Source organism: Erpetoichthys calabaricus, chromosome 4 (genome assembly GCF_900747795.2).
Source record: "Erpetoichthys calabaricus chromosome 4, fErpCal1.3, whole genome shotgun sequence".
In the NCBI taxonomy this organism is placed as follows: Eukaryota; Metazoa; Chordata; class Cladistia; order Polypteriformes; family Polypteridae; genus Erpetoichthys; species Erpetoichthys calabaricus.
In genome coordinates this window covers 174,363,706-174,389,721 of record NC_041397.2, presented here as the reverse complement: position 1 = coordinate 174,389,721, position 26,016 = coordinate 174,363,706, and the positions used below count along the sequence as shown (strand labels likewise).

At 36.9% G+C, this 26,016-nt stretch overlaps 1 protein-coding gene across 1 annotated transcript in view; it reads left to right on the top strand.

The window, feature by feature from the left end:
* Window positions 1–22,645, top strand: part of nalcn (sodium leak channel, non-selective) — an 898,297-nt gene extending 875,652 nt beyond the window's left edge. Inside the window, exons 43-46 of the mRNA XM_051926631.1 lie at window positions 8,493–8,643; window positions 10,502–10,651; window positions 13,896–14,013; window positions 19,485–22,645. Of these exons, the coding sequence (XP_051782591.1) occupies window positions 8,493–8,643; window positions 10,502–10,651; window positions 13,896–14,013; window positions 19,485–19,627 (562 nt within the window). The 3' untranslated portion in view covers window positions 19,628–22,645. The remainder of the gene's footprint in view (window positions 1–8,492; window positions 8,644–10,501; window positions 10,652–13,895; window positions 14,014–19,484) is intronic.
* Window positions 22,646–26,016: the final 3,371 nt, after the last annotated feature.

The following is a 26,016-nucleotide window of genomic DNA, read 5'->3' as shown; positions in this document are numbered from 1 at the left end:
ACATTAGTATACCAAGCAGAGAAACAGAATACAGAAGAGTCAACAGTTTGTATGTATTTCTATGGTTGTATGAGTTTACAAATGCCTAACTGACAGATATACAAAAAAGTACAGCTAATCAGCATTTCTTGTTAGGATAAGTAAAACTAAAGTCTTGAGCCTAGATTTTCAAAGCTGACACTGATAGGACATCTCTTTCACAAGCAAGGCAGATCATTCCACAGCAATTGCTGACCCTGTAACTGAAACCTGACCTCACACATTTTTCTTAATCCTTGAAATCTATCTTTAGCATTCCAGCATCTCAACATTTAACTGTAAGCTTATGTTTGCAGGTAATGGTTAGCTTGGATAAGTAAGTAGGGCCTAGGTTAGTTAAAGCTTTATTTATAAGATGAAGCATTTTGAAATTGGTCTTAAACTTAACTGGAATAACAGGAGTTACTGTATATGGTTGTACTGCACTTAGTTCTAGTAACTATTCTTGCAACATTTTAAATTAACTGAAAACTATAAACAGAACAGTTTGAATAGCCTGTGTATTCAAACTGTGGATCACAGTAGTCAATACTACTAAAAATAAAAGTGGGAATTTGTTTTTAGTATTCTCAATATTTAGAGGACATCTTTTTTGTCTACTTTTAAGTTGGGCGAAAAGCAAATTGTAATGTGTGGATTAAAAGACAAAATGGTCTAAAAGAAAATGCCTAGGTTGATTGATTAAAATGCATGTGTAGATCAGTTGACTTATAAAGAAAAAGGACTATCACTTTGTGTTATTCCTTCTAATTTATGATACTTCTCTTTTTTGGTGTTTAAAGATCATTCTTCCACTCTACTCACAGGCACAAATGTTTAACGGCACTATTGAAGAAACATCATTTGGTCTAAAAAAAAAAGGTATAGCTTAGTATCATATGCATATGAACAAAAATGAATGTTATGTTTTCTAACGATATCTCCCAGAGGCAGCATATAAAGTAAGAACAGTAATGGTCTGAGTATTGAGCCTTACAGGACACCATATGTAACTTCAGAACATAATGAATCAGAACTGTTATCACATTTCTGTACATACTGAAATTAATATGATAAATATGAACTGAGTGCACATAGACAGTGCCTGACAGCCCAAAGATATTTTTAAAATGATAATGTAGAATAGAGGTGGCAATGCAGTCTAAATAGCTGTATAGTAACATTACCTACATCAGAAGATATTAATATTTCATATTGAACAAAAGTTAATGCTGTTTTTGTACTATGACCATTGCAAATAACAAACTGTAACTTCCCAAATAAATTGTAAAGTATATAAAACTGAAGCTACATGATGACTACTTTTTCAAATAGTTACACATCTGCCCCTTTTTAAAAGAAAAGGTGCATTTCAAATAGGTTTTTAATTATTAATCATATTTTGATTCAGCTCTGATTTTTCACAGCAATAGTCTAATAACTAACATTTTTTCTAGCTTTAGGGAGTGGGTTAATCAATAATGATCTATTAACAATGTTAAGAATGGATGCTGCCACAACAGTAATTGAACTTTTCACTAGTTGGGACTGAATGTAAGGAACAGGTAGTAAGTTTCATTTTAGATTTTACAGTTAACATTAAAATTACTAAGACGGTATATGCAATGGCAGATAGGGATTTGATTCTGTAATATCTACTTTGTGAGATAAGTGGGATCTTATCTATTTTATCATTAAATGATTTAATATAATCTGTATCACTAATAATTGTAGAGCTATCACATTTGTCAAATTAGCAAGTGCTCTAAAAAATACTTGAAGATTCTTTCTTTTTCATCTATTAGTCAAACATAGTATTCACAGTAGACCAGGTCAAGAGCTTTTTTATATCTTTTAACACTGTTTCTGTCCATGCTGTTCAGAAGACCTCTAATTTGTATTGTCTAAATCTATCCTCTAATTGTCAGAATTTGGATTTTCATTATTTTTGGCTTTAAATAATGAATAATCTTATGGCTTCAATGTTTAAGGAGATTAGTGAAAACATCGAGCAAGCTAAACATGAACCTATAATTTAGTAAAAGCCCACTGATTCAATTATTACATCCCAATTTGTGTAATATTCCAAAAAAACAAATCAGTTGTGGCTGGTAAGTGACACACTCCTTTGTGCAGTGAACTACCCTTATCCAAACATTTTGATTTTTCTCAAAAATGATTTAAATATATATATAATTCTCTTTCATAAAGTTCTATAAGAATGACAAAAGAGAGTGCATACAGAGTTGTGGTCCATGATTTTAAGGAAACCACTTTTAATTTGCCAAAATAAGGCAAAAGGAGAAAAACAACATTGTATTATTAAATTATTGTAAAAAGACTTGAGGTAACAGCAGCAGTGTGTCTCCAACAAAGAGGTCTTTAAAATGATGTTGACTTCCTATTTACATCAGAGTTTGTAGCAGAGAATTGGCGGACCTGGCCCAGGTGTTCTTTATGGAGATAGTGTGCACTGCTAAGGTGGCACAATAGGAGACTTCAGGCCAGCCATTTTAAGATAGCTGAATCAAAGTCAGACATAGGTTTAAGGCAAAGGGTGAATCAACCCCTGAATTGCAAGTGTTAAACCATTTTCATGTCCTTTTAGAGCTGGATGGTGTCTCTGAAAACTCTGAGGCAAGCATTAGGACCTCCAATTGGCCACCTTAAAATAAGTCCTCAGAAAGACAGAGGATGTGATAGTGAGAGATTCAATTATTAGGTAGATTGAAACACATATGTGCAGCAGTGACAAGAATGTTTTGAATAGTATGTTGCCTTCCGGGTGCACATGCAGGAGACCTCCCTGGAAGGATGAAAATGCTCTGGGCCAGAGCAGGTGTGGATCCATTTGTCATTCTCCATATTAAAATACATGAAAGACATAAGGTCATGCTGTCAGTTCTACAGTTTAACTTTAAAGAGTTAGGTGCCAGTCTATGGATCAGAACTGACAAGGCGTAACAGGTGGTTTAAATCTTGGTGTAGGACAGAAGCATATAGGTTTTTGGGGCATTGAGACTCCTTTTGGAACAAATGGGACATGTTCCGTCACAAAAGATTACATTTGAACTGGAGGGGCACAAATTTATAGGGGGAGGCATATGAGTAGGTTAGTTGAGGATTGTTTTAACTTGGGAATATGGGGGCAGGGAGTGTAGGACAAGACAGGTTTTGAATTATACATGAGGAGATGAAAAATGGTGTTAAAACAAATATGAATAGTAGCATAAATTTTAACTCAAAGTTTAAGTGCAAGTGTAAAATAAGAAACACATTAAAAATAGCTTGCCCTAATTCTAGAAGTATCAAAATGAAAAAAGTGAGTTGGAGTTGTATGTAGCTGAGCATAATTGCGATATTATAGCAATAACAGAAACCTGGCTAAATAACAAAGATGGGATGAGTTCAACATAGAGGGATACACATTGTTAGACAAAACAGAAAAGGATGAGGGTGACATTTATGTAAAGTAAAATTTTAATGCAACTCTGCAGTTGAATGATAAGCCACATCTTAGTGAGGAAGTCTGGATTTGCTTGGAAATTAGTAGGAAAAGAGGTCTTGTTTTAGGAATTTGCTTTAGACCCCCCAATGCAGATACTAATTTTAATGTGCATCTTTTAATATTAAAAAAACAAGTTTACAGGAGGATAGTATAGTCATGGGTAACTTTAACTACCTGAAAAATGTGGTAGACAGCCAAGGAGCTTGCCCAGCTGGGATGCCCCTATAATGGAAGGACCAGGGGAGAGAGCATATTCAGGGCATTACCTTCCCTGGAATGCTAGAGAGCAGCCCCCCTGGCTTGCAGCGGGGTCACGGGTTTGGAGCGTGGAAGCTCAACCCTGTTGGGGCTTGTTGTATCCAGCAGGGGGTGTTAGCTCCCTTGTTGGAATGAGTTCTTTTGTAATTGTGGGGTGTTACATAACCCAAATCTATATAGATATAATATAAAAAGGCAATACCCCTCCCTTAGTGATACGGTGGTAAGAAATCACATAGGAGAAATAACTTAGCTTTCTTTAATGAAGGCTTACACTGCATAACAGATGAAGGAAGCCAATGGCAAGAACCCAGTTCAGGAGTGGGGGCCCGATGTGTAGAGTCTGCCATTTTCGTCGCTGCGTTGGAAGGATTTATAGAATCGTATAATGTTATCTCCCGTCCATCCGTTGGCTTCAAAGGTGTGCTGGGCAATGTTCCAAGGCTTTATACTCTTTCTTCATGTGCATGCCCCCACTTAGATGAATCATGCCATTCAAAACAAGGCAAGAAGGATACAATTTCATGCTGAATTTGACACACAAAAATCGTATACAATGGCCCTCAGTGTTACTGCCATTTCACAGTTGTCCCTAACTTGCTTGCCTAGCAGTTCTTATATTGTGAACTCCTGGGCTAAATCTGGCTCTGTGTCATCTGTGCATGTGAGTAGTAAAAGGCAGATTTATAAAATATATTTGCACAGAGCACAGTGACATATTAAACTTATGTTACACTCGTGGCCACCGTCAGGGGGCGCCTGGACAATTGCTGAGCCCTTTGGTGCAGCACCTCTGCCCCTCCCGGAGGTGCTGCCAGAAGAAGGTCATCGAGCACCTGGAGCAATTCCAGATGCCCTATAAAAGGCCACCACTACTCCAGGAGCCAGAGTTGGGAAGTGAAGGACAAAGCTTGCAGGTGGAGGAGTGGAGGTGGACAAGAGACAGAACAGACAAACAAGAAGAAGAAGAAGAAAGAGACTTTGTATTGGAGCATAATGTACTGTACTGTATAAAGTAGGAAATGAGGGAAAAATGTTTCCCACGCTTAATAAAGGTGTGCTGTGTGCTTGACTTGGTCTCAGTGTCTGTTGTGTCCTGGGTTTGGGGAGCTGTACGCCCCTGGTGTCCACAGTATAAACTGGGCTAACCTTACATATAGCGGAGTACAAGAATCAACCACTGTTTTTTTAACACATTATGTTAAAGCACCAACACAGGGAGAAAGCTTGTCTAGATTTAGCATTTTGTAATTATCAGGATAGGACTGAGGGTGTAGACGTGACTGGACCACTAGGGTGAACTGACCATAATATAATACAGTTCTCAGTGTTTTTGGTAAAATGCAGACGCAAAGACTAAAATTTTAAACTTCAGTAAGGGAATTTTTGAGTAGATGCACCAAAGACTTAAAGAGATAAACTGGGATAAGCTTTTAAGTGTGAAGACAGCTGAGGAGCAGTGGAACAGGTTTAAAAAATGCGTAATGTAATATAGGACAAGTACATCTCAAAATATGAAATTAATAGAAAATAAAAAAAGTCCACAGTGGGTGAATAAAGAGTTTAAAAAGAAGTTAAGGGTTATAAGACTAATAACTTTAATGCTAATTGTAGGGCATATGAGAGCATGAAGGCAACCATTAAGAAGGATATTAAGAAAGTTAAATGCAGTTAGAGTGGAATAACAGCAAAGATGACTTATAGAGATTCTTACAGTCTTTTAGTAGTAAAAGAACAGTCAAGGAGGAGGTAAAGTGTATATGGAATAGTAAAGGGGAATTAAAATGTAATGACAAATCACCAAGAACAGATAATATTTATCCTCAAGTCCTTAAGGAGGTTGGTGAATACATATATAAACCCTTGATGTATAGTTTTAGGAAGTTACTGCGCACTGAGGAAGTTCTGAAGGACTGGAAAATATTATCCCATTTTATTAAAAAGGGTGATTGGGCAGATCCAAGAAACTATACTCTAGGCCTGTAAGCTTAACAAGGCTCACAACTTAAATTAATAGAAGGAATTATTAAGGAAAAGATTGAGCAACACATGGCAACAACAGAAGTTTTACTGAACAGTCAGCATGGGTTCAGAAAAGGGAGATTGTTTTTTACTGATATGCTAGAATTCTGTGAGGAAGCAACAAAAGGATATGACCAAAGTGATGCATATGATATTATTTATACAGATTTTCTGAAAGCATTTGATAAGGTTCCACATGAGAAGTTGGGTATCAAACTAAAAGAGTTGGGAGTTCAGGGTGTAGTGTGTACAGAATTGGCTCAGACACAGGAAGCAGAGGGTTATGGTTGGAGGAAATTGGGTGAAGTTAAGAGTGGCATCCCTCAGGGGACAATGCTAGACCTGCTGCATTTTTAATATATAGAAATGATTTGGATATTAATATAAATAACAAGCTGATTAAGTTTGCAGATGATACCAAGCTAGGTTGATTGGCAGGAGGTCTAGAATTCGTTTAATAATTACAGAGGGACTTTGACAGCATAGAGGCTTGGGCAGATTTGTGGCAGATGAAATGTGGTGTAAGTAAATGTAATGTAGGAAGTAAAAATTTTAGGTTTGAATACACAATGGGAGGTCTAAAACTTGAAAGCACAGCTTATCTGAAGGGTATAGGAATCGTCGTAAGCTTGTCACAATCAACTTCCACAGTGTTTAGAAGTCATTTAGAAGGCTAACAGAATGTTAGGTTATATACTGCAGCATGACGTGTCAAAGGCGGCTATGCTTAAGCTTTATAACACTCCTCACCTGATGTACTGTGTAACATTTTGCTCTCCAGGCTACAAAAAAGATATAGAAGGGTTAGAAAAAGTCCAGGGAAGAGCAACTAGACTGATTACAGGACTAAAGGATATGAATTATAAGGAAAGATTAAAAGAGCTGAGCCATTTCAGTTTAAGTAAAAGGAGATTAAGAGGTGACATGACTGAAGTGTTTAAAATTATGACGGGAAATAGTACAGTGGATCGAGACTTTCAATAAGTTCATCAAGAGCTCAGTGTCACAGAGGGAAACATATTAAGTGTAAATTTTGCACAAACAGTACACAGCATTTCTTCACGCAGAGAACCATAAGTTGGAATAAGTTACCAAGTAGTGTGGCAGACATAAGGACTTTGTGACTTTCAAAACTAGACTTGATGTTATTTTGGAAGAATTAAGTGAATAGGGCTAGTGAGCTTTGTTGTGTTGAATGGTCTGCTCTCATCTAAATTTTTTCTGTTTGTAATGTTTTATCTGCTGAGACTAGAAGTGGAGGAAATGAAGGCAGGGTGAGAGTAACATTTTCAAGTGCAGGCTCTTCACGGCTGAGGACAGAAATAGAAGGACAGGCTAGAGATTGTGTTACGCCCTAGTCCCTGTAAGGTACTGAGCATACTTGTTTGTGTGAAAGTATATAGTGAGTAATTACAACTTACAAGGTTCAGCCTGTAAAATAAGTATTGCAGAGCTTTGGTAGTGTTTTTAAGAAGCCAACTCCCATTTTTCCTTTTAATATTGAATTTTTCCAAGTGAATTTTAAAGTTTTTAAGATATGTAGAAGGGCAAAACAGTAACGCAAAGGGAAACATTGACACCTTGGACTCCTAGTCTTCTGTGAGCAGTCTGAATGTTCTACCTGTGTTTACTTCTGTTTCTTCCCAAACTAGTTGGTCTGCATCCCATCCAGGGTTTGTTTTTTTGCCTTGTGACTGATATATCTGGTGCTCTTGCACTTTTCATCTTGTATGGGATAGAAGTGGATTGGTTTGAAGATATGTGTGAGCTGCCATGACAATATTAACTTTGGATATCCCATGGCTACTAAATTATAGAATCTGCCTGTTGGTGTGACTGACAGGCTCACAAGTTCACATTGTTTTAATTTCTTTCCTCTGGGCATTTTATCATATTGAGGAAAAAATGTCAGATATTCACTGCTGTACTAGGCTTCCAGACATTTTTTCCTTGGCTATTTTATCTCCATCAGTACTTATGAGGCACTTCAGTGCTTTTCATAAAACAATCCAGCAACAAAGAGAAAGCAATATTATATTGTTATTTTTTTTTGTTGAATACGTTGTCAGGATTCCCATTAACTATTTTCAGAGAGCCCATAAGCAGGCAATATTTGAATAAGATAAAGAGATCTCAGTGTTTTCAGTTCCTTTAGTCTTCAAAATTCAAGACACATGTTGTCTAGATCATTCTAAATTCTGTGTACTGGTGGAAACTAATATACAGCAGCTTTGTAATTTTCTCTTTCTTTGGCTTCCTGTCAGGTATGTAATAAACATGATTAAGATGTCCAGTCCTGAACTGTAATACATACATAATCATGTAAATATGTCAGTTTGTCATTTCAAATAAACTGCTTTGTAAGATGCTCAATTACATTACATTAAAATCTATTAATAACCGAGAATTAGCAATGTTCCATTTACTGTAGCATAAGAAGACTGAATGTTACCAGATATGTCTTTAAAATGTAGAAAATACATGAGCCGCAATGTTTTCCATTCAAAAATGTGTCACAGTTCTGTCTCTGAAAAAGCATGGCAAAGCAATTAGTATTTTTCTGACAGGCTTACTTTCATTTGAGTCAATTGCCAATCATTTGACAAGCTAATTGCTTCAAGTGCTTTGCACAGTATGTCTTCTTTTGTTTCTGCATGTATTTACTGGCCCTTGAAATCTATTTTAGCATGCTGTCGTACAGATCAGTGGACATCAGGAAAAGCCTTCAGCTGGAAGAGCTGCTTGCCAGGGAACAGCTGGAATACACGATTGAAGAAGAGGTGGCCAAACAGACGATACGCATGTGGCTGAAAAAGTGCTTAAAACGCATCCGGGCAGTGAGTTTTCCTTTTTGTATACCATTTTATTTCCATTGGTTATTCATTTATAATCAAATACCTATCACAACATTCACAAAATGGCTCAAAATGAAGACCTCAGTGTAAATAATACTGACGTTGTTCAACGCCGTGGTTTATAATGGCACGTTTATTTTCTTCTTTATCAAGTGTACTTTATCAGGCCTGACAGGAGTTGCCCAAGGAGAGTTGAGATTATATCAATATCAATGCCATCTTCACCTCGAGCACAAATCTCCTCTGTTAAAAAAAGTTATAGCCATCAGTGTAACTTCGACTAAGGAAGGAAGTAGTGCTCTTTTGCTCAAGCTGCTGCAAACTAAGTTCTTTCTTGAAAGATTCATAAATTAATTGTTAAGAAAGCTTTGTTTTTTAGCCTGATCGTTTGTACATATGAATATTTTAAAACAAAACTTGCCAGGTAGTGGAATTAAATTGGGGGCTTTGGGACATTCATTTATAAATGAGCATCAACCTATACTGATTTAGAGATAAATATTAATTGGCATTATCGAGATGACTGCATCTCAACCTACCAAAGTAATAAACTCATTTCTAAAATTTTGATGTCTTATGGAGAATATTTGGAGTGGACAGGTCCTCATTTTTTTAAGATTTTACTTTTATTGTTGTTAAGTTGTTTGCAAACTAGATTAAGTTAGCTTGACACATTATCCCTTTTAAAGGAAAAACTTTGAGAAAGGAACACTCCACACATTAAAAAATTAAATGAATGAAAGAAGAAAAAGGACAATTCAACATGGTTTAACCTAGTCATAGGGGTTTAAAGGATTTTGAATCTTTTATATCTTCCATTTCAGCCTGCTTTAAACACAGGCTAACGTGTTCTTTAAGAGAGTTCAGGCCCTTAACTTACTGAAGTCAGGCGACATAGGATGGATTCTCTTCTGGCACACTGATGGGAGTATATATATATTCCAAACCAATAGTGAGCCATTTCCACAAGGCAACCTGCTACAGAGACACACTACAGGCCTCCATACTGTGAACATATTGTGAGGGTCTCTTTTTGAATTACAGCTTTTAGTAAATTGATGAAGGTAGACAATTTTGAGAAGTTGTTCCATTAGCTTCTTCACTGAAATTCTTCTACTAGTGTTTTCAATGTGTAGGGATGTCTGATTCAGAGAAAAATGCTGCTTTCCCATTTGCTTAAGAGAAATACCAATGCTTCTTTGACAAAATGTTATAAAGATAGACTCACACTGCCTGTTGTTGAAGAACAACATGTCAAAATGCTCATTGCTTCTTCCCACCTACATTTCCATCTGCACCATTGCAAGCAACATATCCCTCATATGCTTGTATTTCTTCATGTAATTCCTGAACTCATCCTAGTAGCACTAAGTTAGAGGCCGGAACAAGCCTAGGGCAGCGTCCTAATACAGCATAGGACATGTCAACCCACCCAGAAACTCTTATTCACACTGGGCCAATTTAAAGACATCAGTCAACCAAACCAATAGCTCCTTGGGAAGTTGTCTGGAAAACTGCTGAACTCATGCAGGGAGAACAAGACAAACTCTACCAAGAACGTGACCAGGATTTGATTACTGTCCCTTGGAGCAGTGAAGCAGCACCACTAGCCACTGCACAATACCACCATTATTTTTACATGTGGTGTACATTAACTCATTTGAATTAATGGTCCATAAAATATCTATGAAATGGCATATATTACGGATTGGATTTTACAAAATATTTTAAATGAGGAAGGATGTATTCCTAATGTGACTGTTTTCCATAGCTGAAACAAAAATAATGAGTTTACTCCTCCAGTTGCTTATTTGCTACTTTTTTTTCTGTCTATTTGCAGAAACAGCAGCAGTCATGCAGCATTATTCACAGTCTTCGAGAAAGCCAGCAGCAGGAACTGAGTCGTTTCCTTAACCCCCCTAGCATTGAAACAACAAAGCCCAGTGAAGATGCCCATGCAAACAATCAAGACAACCCCTCTCAGCCAGAGGTAAGATTTCTAGTCATAATACAAATGCATGTTTAGAGACAGAAGTGATTCTTCAACCATACATGTTTGAAACATAAAGTGAAAACCAATGTACAGGAGATCTGGTACAAAGAAAATCTGACAAGTTCCTGCAGAGATATAGCCAGTTCACTGTCAAGTCTGAACAAAAGTGAACTAATTACAATTGTCAGTCAGTTACAGCTAATTGCTGTGGAACAGTCACTCAGCTAAGAGTCAAGGAAGGCAATTTGTCTAAATAAAAAAAAAGATTATATTATCTTAAAGTGATAAAGTGAGAATGATAATTAACAATGAAATAAACATCATGTGATGTGGGCTACTTCTGTGGCTTCTATGCTGTCTTCTCACCATAACATATACTAGAGTCCCACCTGTTTCGTTTTCAGAGAATTCTTTTCACTTTCTGCCAGTTTTGCATGACCTCACTCCTACTTCAGTGATTTCTGTATTATTCTTTCTCCAAATAAGTCATAAAGCCCTCTAAAAACTCATTGCTTATGGCGGTGTGTGGAGGGGCTCTCCAGTTGCCAAAATGGGCCCCCTTCCAGAAGTGTGGACCCTGTATAGCTCATCCTCTTTTATGTAGCCCAGCCTATATTCGTTTTAAGTTATATGTCAAAGTGAAACAAATAGCCATTTACCTCATTTGAAACATTATTAAAACATTATAAGATAGAGGTTGTTCACAATAATATATCTAGAACACATACACTGTGTGTGTGTTCATTCTTGATGTTTTATGTTGTAGCAAAAACATTTCAGATAATTACTAGGCAACTAGGCTTATTATACTCTAGAGAAAAAGAAAAGTTGAAACCTGCATTGGCATGTCCTGACAATCAAGTCAGCATATAAAACCAGGAGCAATAAAGAAAGATTAAGGCAGTGTTGGACCCAAGCAGTTTTCTTGTACTCAACACAGTACAATTCTCAAATAAACTTTTATTCAGAGGAAATATCTGAAACCCTTACAAACTGGCCTAGTTAATTACAGAATTATGGCAGTCACCAGTTCCATGGTTATGAAATGCAGTGTGACTACATCCCAAACTGATAGCTTCAGGATGCTAATGGTTATGCTGCAGTGACCTACGCTGTGGCCGGCACTTTTAATCTAACCACTGTCTCGCTGTATTCTCTCATTTTACCTCCTTCATGTTTAGTCTGACGGACAAATAGTTGCATTGAATGACACCTGTATTTATTTCAAATGTGTCAAAATGTTCATTTTGGTTGTAAATCTGTTTATATCATGTCACTTGTCTTACTCTACAGAATGTGTGATTGCTACTCTAATTTTGTATAATTCTGCCACACCATCCAGTAATGCAAATGAACTGCTATTTAACTATGCTGGACAAATTTCTTCCACTATTCTGAAGACAAAATAGATAAGAAAAGTAAAAAGGATGATTACCTGACTCTCCATCACATGCCTTGTATGATGGGGTTTTAAGTTGGTAATAATATTAAACCTAATGTCCTAAACCTATGATAGATATCCCCATGACACTGTAATCACAGCATAGGAGAAGAAGAGAATAGCAGATAAGCCCAGCAGTGCATCCATCAATACTGCATTCAGCTACTTAAAAAATACATTTAGAAATGCTTATTACACAAGGTTAAATCCAGAAGATATCCGTTCAGTCCTACCCTGAAGGTTGTGATGCATACTGCAATACCTATAGACATTGTCAGCAGTAAAAGAGGGATAAAGCAGTTAATTATTGTGGAATATATTTAAGCAGTAAAGAATTATAGCTACGATTATATCCTACGTATACACCCACACATGCGCCAGAGTACTGTCCTAGAAAACAAATTCTAGTTGCCAATCAGCTTAGCTTCACCTCTGAAAGAAAAAAAATATAACAGTATTCCTTAAATGTATTCTTCAGTTCTCTGCCTATTTCTTTTAGATTTCCCTTTGCGTTTATTATAGTCATTTTGCCAAATAATGATCTCTGTAAGAGAGAGTTGTAAAAGCATGGAGGGCTGCAGAAGAATAAATTATAGAATCTTAGTCTTTTTTCAGGCCCGTATGTGGATTCTTGTTTTTCTTTAGGTAAACCTTTCTGTGTTAGCATTACTCCATTGTCAGGTGCCATTCATCAGATCATTTTCTTCTCATTATATCATTTTCGGGTCACCGATAAATCCTTCCTTGTTTTTACCAACTACACTGTTTGTCAAGCATCACTTCTCTTGTGTCACATGCATTCTTCATCATGCTCCACTCTGCTTCATCTCCATGAATTATATGCTATGATTTATTAAGTTTCACTTGACTTCATCCTTATCAGGTGAATTTTGTATTATGCATTTGTCAGCTCCATTGTTGTGCATATAGCCTACTGTTATTTATCAGTTATCCACTTCTCTTTATTTTGCCTATCTGCTCCACTTCAAGCTAGAGTTTAATGTCATAAAACAGAAGTGATTTTTATTTCTGAGACAAATTGAAAAATAATGACCCAATGTGAGTGATTCCTTTTGGGTTTGTGAATATATGATGGCCTGGCATTGTCTCCAAGGCTTTATGCGAGGAAAGCTACCAAGTACAGAAAAGATTTTTTTCTATTTTATTGAGTGGTATTATAAACTACTGTAAGTCAGACCTTCCTCACTGAGCTATTCGATCTAGGTACATTCACGAAAAATAAATCTTGTCTATAAACACAATAGGTGCATGCAAAAATACTGAACACAATACTTTGTGTACAAGCATTTGGCATTCTTTTTGTGCATAAAATGAAAAAATAAGTTACTTCAGGCACCTTGCATCAAATACAAACCTCTCCTTTATTAATGAGGAGTGACTTATGCAACAGCCAACTTTCTGCAACCATGCAGGATGGGCATGCTCTAAATTTTTGTAAGACTTATGAAATGGTAAAAGTATTTTAATAATTTTAGTGCAGATTCTCAGGATGCCCTCAATTTACTTAACACAAATTGCAACCTTCATGCCTTTGGGTATAAATTTCACAATATACAGTATAATAGAATACTATACAAGAATACTGATTCCTGGAGAGTTTTGCTCCTTGGCAGTGTTCACTGACATTTACATTCCTGATATATGGTTGTAGTCTCAACTAAAATGATTTTTTTTCACGTCACATACTTAAGAAAATCACCACTATATCAACTTCATGTTTTTTTGATGAATACTTAAATCTTCGCTTGCAAGATTTAGATGCCTCTTCTTTTGCTTCAGACAAGCAGCCAGCAGCAGTTGCTCAGTCCAACACTTTCAGACAGAGGAGGACACCGCCAGGACTCTACTGAAATGGGTAAACCACAGAGAAAGTTTGGACAATGGCGTCTTCCGGCTGGTGAGTAAAAGTTTAATTCTATTTCACAATGCAAACTAGTGTTTTAGAAATATATTCTAAAAGCATGCTATATATTGTGTTCTTGTACATATTAACGTGAGACACTTCAGACAAAAGTTATATATGAACTATATTCAATAAAGGTACACAAGAATTAATGAGTACTTGTAGAACATAAGAAATAATATGAGTCAAAGCTTCAACTGTGTGTAGACTTATCAATTGTAAACCTTCTAGCCACTGTCTGGAGCTGCTCCAAACCCAGGATTATGTACCCAGAACGGAGAGTCTTTTACAAACCATTGCCCTTAAAATCTATTCAACTTCATAACTACTCTAAATCTACAACAGAACATGTATTGGAAGACAAATAAGGAATGCAAGTTGTAGCCCTCCCACTATGTGATTTGTATGATCTTTCTTGGGTGATCTTGGGTCCTTATTAACATATTGCTGTTGCAGTGGCCATTAGGTATTTGCACAACTAATCCAGTGCATATTTGCATAAACCATTTGACGACTGATTAACATATTTAACTAGGTTATCACAACTGTTCTAAGATATTATTTTCAAGTAAGGTAGTAACGTAAAGTAAGAAATGACAAAGTTTCAAGTTAAGCTTGTTAAAATAACTAACTGTGGGGTTGGAGAGTGACAACATGTTGCATGTTGAATAGCACATCCAAGTAAGAATCCAACTGTTCTTCGTGCACATGACAATACTGACCCTATGAACTAGGTAGAGTAAAATGAAAGGTGACCGCAAATAAAAAGAACAAACCATATGCCACTCTGAGCCTTATTTTATTTAGTTATGCTTTTACTAGCACTTAATAATATCCTCTGCTTTGGACTACTTTCTACATTCCATAGCTCGTATTAATAATCTGGCCTATTCTCCTTCCTCAATCCATTCTGTGATTCCTTGTCCTTAATTTAATCCCAACTCCAGACTCACCTAGCCTCATAAAGTCTGACCCAGGTAGTACTCCAAACCCATACAGTTAACATTGTACATGGCATTTCAGTTTGTTTTTTTTTTTATTTATTTTTATTTACTGTACTTTTACTTACTAAACTATTGTATAAAGATGGTTGGAGATAAAAACTTCAAAATAAATTACTATTATTCAAATCATTTTCTTGACTACTTTTTGACATCTCCTATTCCTGGTTAAATTTCCTGTCTTGCATATGTAGCTATGGACTTTTTCTTTTCTTATTCTGAGAACATCATCCACATGTTTTGTAACCTGAAGCAGATCAACATTTCTTCACTTTTTTCTTTATAAATATCAACTTAATCATAAACATGAACATACTGTAAGCACAATGGCTTTTGCCTCTCATTTTCCTGCCGTATGTTATAAGGAAAAAAGAAGGATTTAAGGGTTATACACCAAGCAACTCAATAAGGCAAAAAGGTATGTTCCATTAGCAGTAGTTGCTAGTAGCTACATGAGAAAGTTCCTGGAAGACCAGCAGTCACTGCCATCTTCCAGGATTTGAATTTCAGACTATCATGTGTTAGCCATGGAATCTGTACTGTGCATTCTTGATTCTTTTGTTTATGTTAATGTTACTGATAACACTTTACTAGGTACCACAAAAATGCATCTCACTTACTACTATGTAACAAGACCTTAACATCCACGTCTTTGGGTCCTCATAGACACTTACAAAGCATCAGTAAAGTGTTTATTTATCTCTGCAATGTGGCCTACTAACAAAACTTCACTCTGGTCTGAGGTGGCTTAACACATTTCTGTTGATATAACATATTTAGTAAAAGACCTGTGCGTCCTTCATATTAACAAGTAATTTTACCATTATGTCAATATGCCACACTGCACAGAAATGAATAACCTAGACACTGATGTTTTATAATTGTTATGAAACCAAAAAAAGCCTTTGTCAAGGTATTGCTATATAAGAGTATATGAGTAATAGATGTATTTTTGCAATACCTAAACTAAAGTCTTACCATGTTACTTTTGCTGATTATGTGATTTACTCTTTGCTTTTGATTTTTACTATGTATGTAAGCTGCCTGTTTTACATTCTATGTGTTTTGATGGTTGCCCCCCAAGAGACTGGGCCACCTGGTATCACCTCTAGGAACTGCTCTACGCTTAAAATTCAATGTGAATGTGCTCTGATATTGGTGATTTCTTGTGCCTTTTAGAATTTTTTGGATTTTTGACCTGTTTGCTTTGCTTTGACCATACTAATGGAATCTGTATTGGGACTTGTTTGATTCGGATTGCCTTCTTGATACAAGCAATTACATTTTGCCTTTGTTCTCTACATAGCTTCATGGTGATTGGAATACTTATTTGTGAAAAATAAATCTTTACTTTTTAAAGATTCAGTGGTAGCCCATATTTCCAGCTGGGGTTTGATTTTGATATCCCCCTCTAGTGGGCATTGTTGAAAGTGTTTGGGACTACGTGCTTTGGAACTCTTTAGTGCATGAGACTCCTAGTTCACGACAGAGGCAGTTCATTCCACTGAGTCTGTGAGAGACCCTCCAGATTTATAGGAGGGCAGTTCCTATTGGTGATTGGCAGGTTGCCTTGCCTCTTGAGGGTCCAGCAACAAAACACAAGGAAAAAGTAGAAATATTGTTATACTTTATATATACCCAGAAGTGATATTTAGAAATAATTTAACATATTTTAATTAGATGTATTCATGCATCTCTTCAGAAATACAATTAAAAGATCAATAAATCAATCTTACTTAGACAGAAGGTAGTAGTCAGACATATAGCAAGTTTATGCAAAGATAGTACACAGTACCACTAAATTATATATTTATATCAAGAGTCACTAACCATGATGAACAACTGCATTGAAAGTCATGTGATTATTCAAGGACAAGTTAAAAACTTGATAGGCAAGGTGTCTCCCTTTCTTAAAAGTGATAGCTTTGGTTAACCAATGTGTTTCCAGACAGAATTGCTACACAGTGTTTTCTGCTAACACTATAGTGAATGTTTTAATAAGCAGGAAGTAATCATTCATGATTTACATTAACACTGTGTCATTTCAAACATGTGAACCAAAAGTAGAGGTCTTTAGTTAAAAAATAATAATAAACTATTTAAATAAAGCTAAGAATGTCTGTCTGTATGTTCACTCGAGAATAGCTCTACTGAATTACATGAAATTTGTTATGTATATTCATCTTGGTCCCTGTCACAGTGTAGGCTAAATTTTTCTGCCTCCAATGTACTTTGGTTTGGGATGGGGGTTTGGACTCAGTGGCAACTTTTTTGAGATATCTTTTGAGAAATCTCTCTATGTGACACATTACATTTTGAAGAAAATGTCTGATGTGGCATTCTGAAAGCCAACAACAGCAAAACAACCATTTGAAACCTGTGGCTGCTACAGGGCGCTCCTGCCATCCAAACCCTGACACAAACAGACGCGGATATATGTTCAGCTCACACCTTTTTTTTTTTTTTTTCCATGTGGGAAACACTTTCCCTCGTTTCCCACCTTCACAGCACAATTCCCAGCACAAATACAGTACATAAAGCACACTTCTTTTCTTCTTCTTTTCTTTCTCTCTCTCATCTTCTTTTTTGTTCACCTCCACTCCTCCTGGCAAGCTATGTCTTCCTCCTCCCGACTCTGGCTCCCTGAGTAGTGGCAGTGGGCTTCCTTTATAGGGCACCCAGAAGTGCTCCAGGTGCTTGATGACCTGCTTCTAGCAGCACTTCTGGGTGTGGAAGAAGTGCTGCAACCAAGGGCAATTATTTACCTCAGATGACTTTTATATAAAAATGATCATATATTCAAATTATATAACTATATTTCATTTTATTTGTAAAAGTTCCATAAATATCAATATGCATTATAAAATGTAATAACTTTATTTATTTAAGAAATTAAATGAAATGCTGTTTATTGTTCTACAGTTTTTTTAGTAGTAACCTACCCATCATAGATGGGTAACTCAGCCATTTAATCTTATATATAATTTGCCTGTCTCCTCACTCACTCACTCACTCACTCACTCACTCACTCACTCACTCACTCACTCACTCACTCACTCACTCACTCACTCACTCACTCACTCACTCACGTCCGAAGCCGAATGCACAATCGCCTTCTGCGCAGCTGCCCGAAAAACCTTACGAGACCGACATCGTGGCAGGCAGCAGATTTATGGCCGCGAAAATTCAAAGAGAAAGGCGACTTCGACCAACATCGCAGCACGGTCCATCCGAAGCTGAATGCGCAGTCGCCTTCTGCGCAGCTGCCCGAAAAACCTCACGAGACCGACATTGCGGCAGGCGGCAGATTTACGGCCGCGGAAATTCAAAAAGAAAGGTGACTTTGACCAAAATCGCGGCAAGCGGCGGATTTACGGCCGCAAAAATTCAAAGAGAAAGGCGACTTCGATCATCATCGCGGCAGGCGGCGGATTTACGGCTGTGAAAATGCAAAGAGAAAGGCAATTAAAGCTCTAGAGGTCTGAAAGGCGATTTTGACTACAGCTCCAGGCCTAATTATGCATTCATTCAATACACCTATATCAGGTTTGTGGTGCTTATACTTATTACTTACTATTCCACTCGTGTCCGTTTCATTTTACGTTGTCGAAACGGGCTCTTTGTCTAGTTTAAAAATAAAACTGACTTGGACCATGGATATGGTAAACAGTAAAGTTGTTGCCAGTGTAGTGCAGAGTTTTTATGCAGTTGTATGGTTGACATTCAGCTGTCTTCATGGAGTTACATTTTAAATGACAGAGGAAGAAACAGTATAAACAGGAATTAAATAGCTGTAAGCAGCATTGTCCACCTACCATTTATCATTACAGTACATCTCACAAGATAGATAGATAGATTACAAAAGAAATAAAATAACAAAAAAATTACAACGAAGGAACAATCAGGAGAGAGAAAATAGTTTAAATTAGGTTATATATATCATGGGAAATGGTGATTGTTCTGTGATTGTTGTTGTGTTTATTTTCTGCAGTCAAATATTTTTTGACATTTCAATAGCACTGAGTCACAAAGGTAATTTGGGAATTTTGATAGCATAGCACAAGCTACAGTATGTACAAAGGAATAGCATTAAATATGAGGTTATTGTTGAGGTTGTTTGCTTTCCCTCCAATACTTTCCTCAATTCTGTTAAAACTAACTGTGTTCAAAACTAGTGATCTTCCAACAAGAACTGAAAAGTTCATAAAACTTGAAGATAATTAATACATGTTCACCTGTATCTGCTCTAGAAGACCTGCATCTCCCAAAACCATTCGCATGTTGCATTCTACATACAGCAAGTTGATTAGACAAAGATCAAAGAAATGGACTTCTACATGAAAAGAACAAAGGGGATATCATTTTAAAATGATTACGATTCATAATGAGTTCTTTTAAAAATACATTTTGTTGCTTTAAGGTAGACAGTACCTTCAACTATTTTCCTTTCTGTTGAATGTGTAGGTCGCAGCAGCATGAGGTCCATTGTGTGCAAGATGAACCCGGTATCTGATGAAGCCTCATCGGGTTCAGAGGTGAAGAAATGGTGGACACGCCAACTGACAGTGGAGAGTGATGAAAGTGGAGATGATCTCCTGGACATTTAAATACAGACATTAATCAAAGATGTACAATATGATACGATTCAGGAATAAAAGTTATGTAATGCAATATAAGATGACAAAGTTATTATTTTGAATCTATTTTAAAATGTTTATAATATGCCTTTTTTAAAGTGGCACTAGTCATTAGTGGCAGTTGCTTACCAGGTCAGATTATGTTATTTTTTGTTTTGATGTAATATTTCACCAAGACCCTACATCGTCTATGGTATCTTAGTGTGTGTGTTTTCTGTGAGATTATACTGTATGTGTCACGCCCAGGGTCAGACAAATCAAGTGCCATCAACCGAGTTTGACCTGGAACTGATACTGACCTACCTCTTATAATCAGAGCTTTCGTGAAATGGCTTCAGTATTGCTTTTTAAAGTTTTCACATTGCCCAAAAGTCTTGAGTCTTACATTTATGTCTGCTATGTGTAATTTCATACATACTATTGATCTATAGTCACATTTTAATGTTAGCAGTTTTTTCATTTGTTTATATTATGTCTAACCCACTGAAGCTGCTCCAAAATAATCAATTCTGTTAAATTATAAAGTGTATTGTGTAATATGAGTATCTTTTATAGAATAATGTAAAGGTGTTAAGCCTCAAATTTTATTTATTCCAAATAAGCCGTTAAACTAATACAATCAATAAAAGATAACATTCTTGATTTCATCACACAATCAGTGTTGTATCTAGCCAAACTTTGTTCTGTCACTTAAATGAGGCCCATTTGGGTTTATGCATCGAGGTTCAATATATTAAAACACTTGTTTGTAAAGCTATTTCAAATAGCTTAGTGTTAAAGTCAGAGACTGCTGAGGCAGTCTTCGTTTCTATCCTATTAGACTTGCAGAGACAGGCGAGTGCACTGCGTTCATGGGCCTTAATCTCCTTACTGCATTTAAGCAGAATGCACATGCCTGTCCAATTCATTTTCTTGTTAATCATGCCTGTTGTTTTATTTATTAGTTTTATCTTGGGACTCAACTTCAAAACCCTGCTCAGTAGCACTCACACTGCAAGAATTTCATAATAATCTTTTACATCATTTTTATGGATCATTCTTGATTTGCTGAAAAAGTGCTGCTGTAAGTAGACCAACTTTAGTACCAGAGCCAGAAAAACAAAAAAAATCATATGCCTATTGAATCTCTCAACACCGGCAGAGCTCATAGACTACAGTATGTAAACATGCCTGACTAATAAAACTGCTTCTAAATGCAGAGCTGGAAATAGGCTGCCTATTGTATTATGATATGGTGGGAGAAATTCAAGAACACCCTGATGAAGACACTCGTGCATCCTTAACTCTCATAGCAGTCACTTGACCTTTTTGCACTGTCACTGTATAAGTATAGAATGAATCTAACTGACCTACGACACTCCAATCTTCAGTGGGTTTCGTGTCCCCCAAGAATGACGCTACATTTTTCATAAATACTGTGCCATTTAAAATAAATATTTAGTAATGCAGGGAGGATATACCTTTATATATGTTGCACTACATAATAATCTTAAACTGAAATGTTATGAATTACATTTGAAGCAGAGCCTTGAGAAGGAGCAGCAGCATGTGTTCTACTTGTGATTACCTCTTAATGTGCAAAAAGAGCAGAGAAAACTTTTTCATAAGATCACAGAACTGAAACTACACACATTGATTAGTGATGGTATGGGGTTAAATAAGTCCAAGCAAACATGGCAGTTATGCACCTAGGGCTGATTCTTACTTAGTTACACATGTGGTGTGACACTAGAGGGCGCTGTCGCTCCTCTAACCCGACAGATAAATGTCCAGGACACCAGGTAAAAGCACAAAAAGGTTGTGCCTCTAAGCACCCCAGCCACCATACACAGGCAAGTAATATTAATAAATACAATAACTATTCTCAACAATAATGATTTTCTACTCCACACCTCCCAGCAAGCTCTGTCAACTACCTCCCAAATCCAGCTCGCTTGCTGGGTTCTCAACAGTCCATTATATAGTCCTTGACCAGGAAGTGCTTCCTTTCTTCCTCCCATGTGTATTGCCAGCACTTCCAGGTCAAATGGAGGGCTTGAGTTTTCTTCAGCCCGGAAGTACTTCGGGGCTTCTGTCCCCATGACTTGACTGTGAAGCCGAACTCTATATCCCATGGTGCCCTGCAGGAATCCGAGGCACTGCTATCTAGCGTCCTGGGGGAGGCAGTGTCTAAAAGTAGCTGCCTTCTCCCATTATTCCATTCTTTGGGCGTGCCGTCCATCATTGTGGCCAAGACAAGCTCCAACCTCCATGACACTTAGTTTGATCTAAATGATTGGAGAATGCTAGATTATTTAAAGACTTGAAAGTTTTTTTAAATTACTTTGTCTATTAACATTTTCCAATACAGTGTTACAGGGATATTCATCTGGCACCAGAATGGAATCAGCTCAGTGTAGCCCACCACAAATGCCCATCAACCTAACACTTACATCTTTAAAGAGTGAGAAAACATTTGGTGCATATGGCAAATTATAAAAGAGATCAACAAATCACATTGATATAAAGAAATGATGAACAGTGACCTGGCTGTAACATGAAGTTCCTCAACCTGCAGCACCATATTGCCACCTCCATATTGCCATGTTCTTTTTCACAGGTCTGGTATACATAAAGAGGTTTTATCTTTAAAAACCACCTTCTACATCTTATCTGCATGTTTATTAACAATTTTAATGTGTGTAGTTGAAGCTGTGGCTCCACATACAGATTAGCACAGTTTGTAAACCACCTAAATGGTACGTAAAGTTATTATATTGGAAGTAAATAGGGCTGGATTACTAAGGCCTTATAGTTTTATCTTAACAATATTGTAATGGGATTGAATAACACATTACCGTATATACTCACGTATAAGTTGGGTCTTGAAACCCGAAAAATTGGTCATAAAATCAGACCCCGACTTATACGCTGGTTCAAAAATACGACACTTACATTTTTTTTTTTACATCTTCTTGTCTCCTCCAGCCTTGCATCAGTTTCTCAGACACATTGAATTTTTTTGCATCAGTGCAGTTACCAATTTCTTTCACTACTTCAACAGCTTCATATTTTCTTCTGATTGAATGCTCCATCGTAGATAAGGAATGCCCTTACGATAAAGGTGTATGAGGGTGTGAGATATAAAAAAACACAAAACAGTGCAAACATTGCTGCAAAATACTTCTGGTATTACCGTGTGGTCACGTAGGCACAATACAGAGAGAGAGAGAGGTTAGGAGCACGCGCTGATACAGCACATTGCAGCACCCACATAGAGAAGAAAAGGCAGTATGCTCCGTGGTTACTCTCTCAGGTGGCCGTTAGCATATCACAATCCCTTGTACCAATAGCGTGAGTTTTCTACATTCAACTTTTACGGCCGACATTATAAAATAAAAGAAATTATACTGTAAAATCAAGTCCCGACTTATCCGTGGGAGAACTTATATATATATAAGTATATACGGTAACTAAAAAGCTGTCATGAATCACAAAAATCCTGAATGTTACTCTTCTGCCATATTCTGTAGTGTTCAGTGAACTCTGCTTACATGAATCATCTACTAGTTGCTCTACTGAGTATATCATTGGTTTCATCTTACAGTACCTTCAGTATTTGATATTTCCTGTTATATCAAAACTGAGAATGTGTTTTTGTCTTTTTGGTAGCACACTGGTTAGCACAGCTGCTTACATCTCCAGGAGGCCATGTCTGAATCCTGGTCCAGTCACTGTCTGTGTGGAAGCAGCCCATTTTTCCATGTCTGCCAGGGTCTTTTTTTTGTACTTTTGTTTCTTCTCACACTTTATACATTTAAAGGTGACTCTAAAATGGTCAAGCAAGGGTAAGTGTGGGTATGTGTCTGTGAATATGCACTGTGGTGAGCTGATGCGCTGTCCAGGGTTGAGTATTACTTTGTAAGCAGGGCCGGATTAAGAGCTTTGGGGGCCCGTAGCATATTTCAAATTTGGGGGCCCTTTTGGTCTGTATCATCTGAAGTTTAGATTCTGAACAGTTCAAACCGGACTAAATAATTATTTTACTCTCGATTATAATAAGAATCTTATAATATTTATGTGAATTTTATGTGTTGGGCCCCTAAAGTTTTGTTGTGTAAGAAATTTACAGTTTAAAAACATAAAGATAATATTTTTAAAGACCAATTTTTCAATGCTACACTTTTTCATTAAATATTGGGTCCACCATTTCGGGGCCCCCGAAATTGCGGGGCCCGTAGCATATGCTACATGTGCCTATTGGTTAATCCGGCACTGTTTGTAAGCAAAGCTGCCAAGACGGGTGCTGGCTCCCCACCACCTTGCAGTTAGGGAAGGCAGGGTGGGAAAAATTGGATTCATCTTTACCTATGGGTTTCATAAAGATTTTTATTCAGAATTCAGTGTTGCTTTTCTACTTATGTTATTGCAGACCACTTTTATCTAATTGAATCTGCAAATAATCATCTTTAACTGCAGTTCCATTTTCGTTAAAGCTGGCAATAACTAGATATGTTTTTGTTTTCAAAAATTAGAAATGAGGGTTTGTTTTACCATTTTTAGTGGTAAACTCACTTGTATGTTACTTGGACTTTAAAATGTGGGAACATCTATAGCTGCTGTGCAAGATTTAGGTTTTGCAGCTTTCAAGAAGGAAAACCCATTTTGTAATTTATAGTTTATTTATTTTTGTGTTTGTCAGTAATAAAGTATATTGCAAAAAATTGTTTGATGGACTTTTATTGCCTCAGGGCCAAAACCTTCCAAAATTTTGCTTTCATACCTGTAGACCAGGGGAGTCAGGCTTAGACCCTGGAGGCTGTTGGTTTTCATACCGACCACTTTCTTCTTCTTGGTAACCAGTCATTGCTGCATATGTTTTCCTTTGATTTTGATTTACTTGTATAATTGTTGGTTTTTTTTCTTAACTGGAACACAAGCAATAAGGAGCAGCAAAGTGGATTAGCAGATAACCAGCTAACTCAAACAGTCCTGGAGTGCCACCATATTCATTTCAACCAATCTGTTAATGAAACCCCACAATTTCATTCTTTGGCTTACTAGTGCTCTCATTCTTCAACAACAATAATTTCCAAAGCTGATTTTCACTTTTCTGAATTCAGCAGGTCAATCAATACTTCTCAGACCTTCACCTTTTACTTTTCAGATATCACTGGTCTACAAAAAAATATTTTTTATTTGCTTCTGGGAACTTCAGAACATCTCTTTATTAAATTTTGTACACTGATTTCATATATGAAATCAGAATTAAGCTAGCACGTCAGGTTTTTGAAATATACATCATTGACATTTTGACACTGTTGAATATCAATATAATAAATCAACACGATATCTGGAGTTTGGACTATGTCCCACCAAAATTGTTTTGATGTGTTTATTCTGAAAGCAAACCAGAAGATGATACCAGAGACATGTTAAAGTATATTTATGTCAATTTACCTCAATATAAAAGTGAGGTCAGCGTGCCCAAAAATGTTGGAGGCACTCGCTTTTGCACTTGTACTGCACATCCATCTCTCTTTGCAAGAACCAACTGTAGTCGCCCATCATGCTCGGAGTGAATTTTCCCCGATATCAGTTTTCCATCACCTTGATATCTTGATGAAATCTTTCCCCATGCTCATCTCTGACATGCGTCTTTAGTGACATTCTGGCTCCCATAAGCTAATATACTTTCAGCATATTCTCCACAAGCTCAGCATAATTCTCTGCTCTGTGACTGTCGAAGAAAATTCTAGACAACTTGCACGAATGAGGGTGCTGATTTAGTGGGCTTCACTTTCTTTTTGAACTCATCGTCAAGCATCAGTTCACGAATTTCAGGGCCAACAAAAACACCTTCCTTAATTTTGGCTTCACTTTTCTCGATTACATTTGAACCATATTTTTTTTAATTGTGTTTTTAAAAAATAATATTTTGCAGGAAACATTATAAGCCGGTTCTTCCAGGCACGTTTACAACTTACCGGATCAGATGAGACTTCTGAATGCAGTTATTTAGCCCTTAGCTGAAATTCCAAAGTAGGAACTGACTAGCTTGTGCTGGAGGGTTGAAGACTTTGCATCAATCTATGTAACTGATTGCACAAGGGAGCTTCGCTATAACCTGCACCCCAACTGAGTGTAAAGCTGCTGCTTTATACTGCATCTGTGACATTGGAAAGAAAGATTTAATTGGACAGGTAGAATTTATGAGCCTTGGGGAGGAGGTGACCAGGACACATGTTTACTTTGTGGGGAAGTGCTTCTCCCTTGCTCCCAACAGCAGCGTAGGGCAAAGCACCAACGCAGTACTTTCACCTTCTTTCTTCTTCTGCTTTTCTCTCCCTCTTGTTTTCTCCTTTGCCTCCACTCCTACT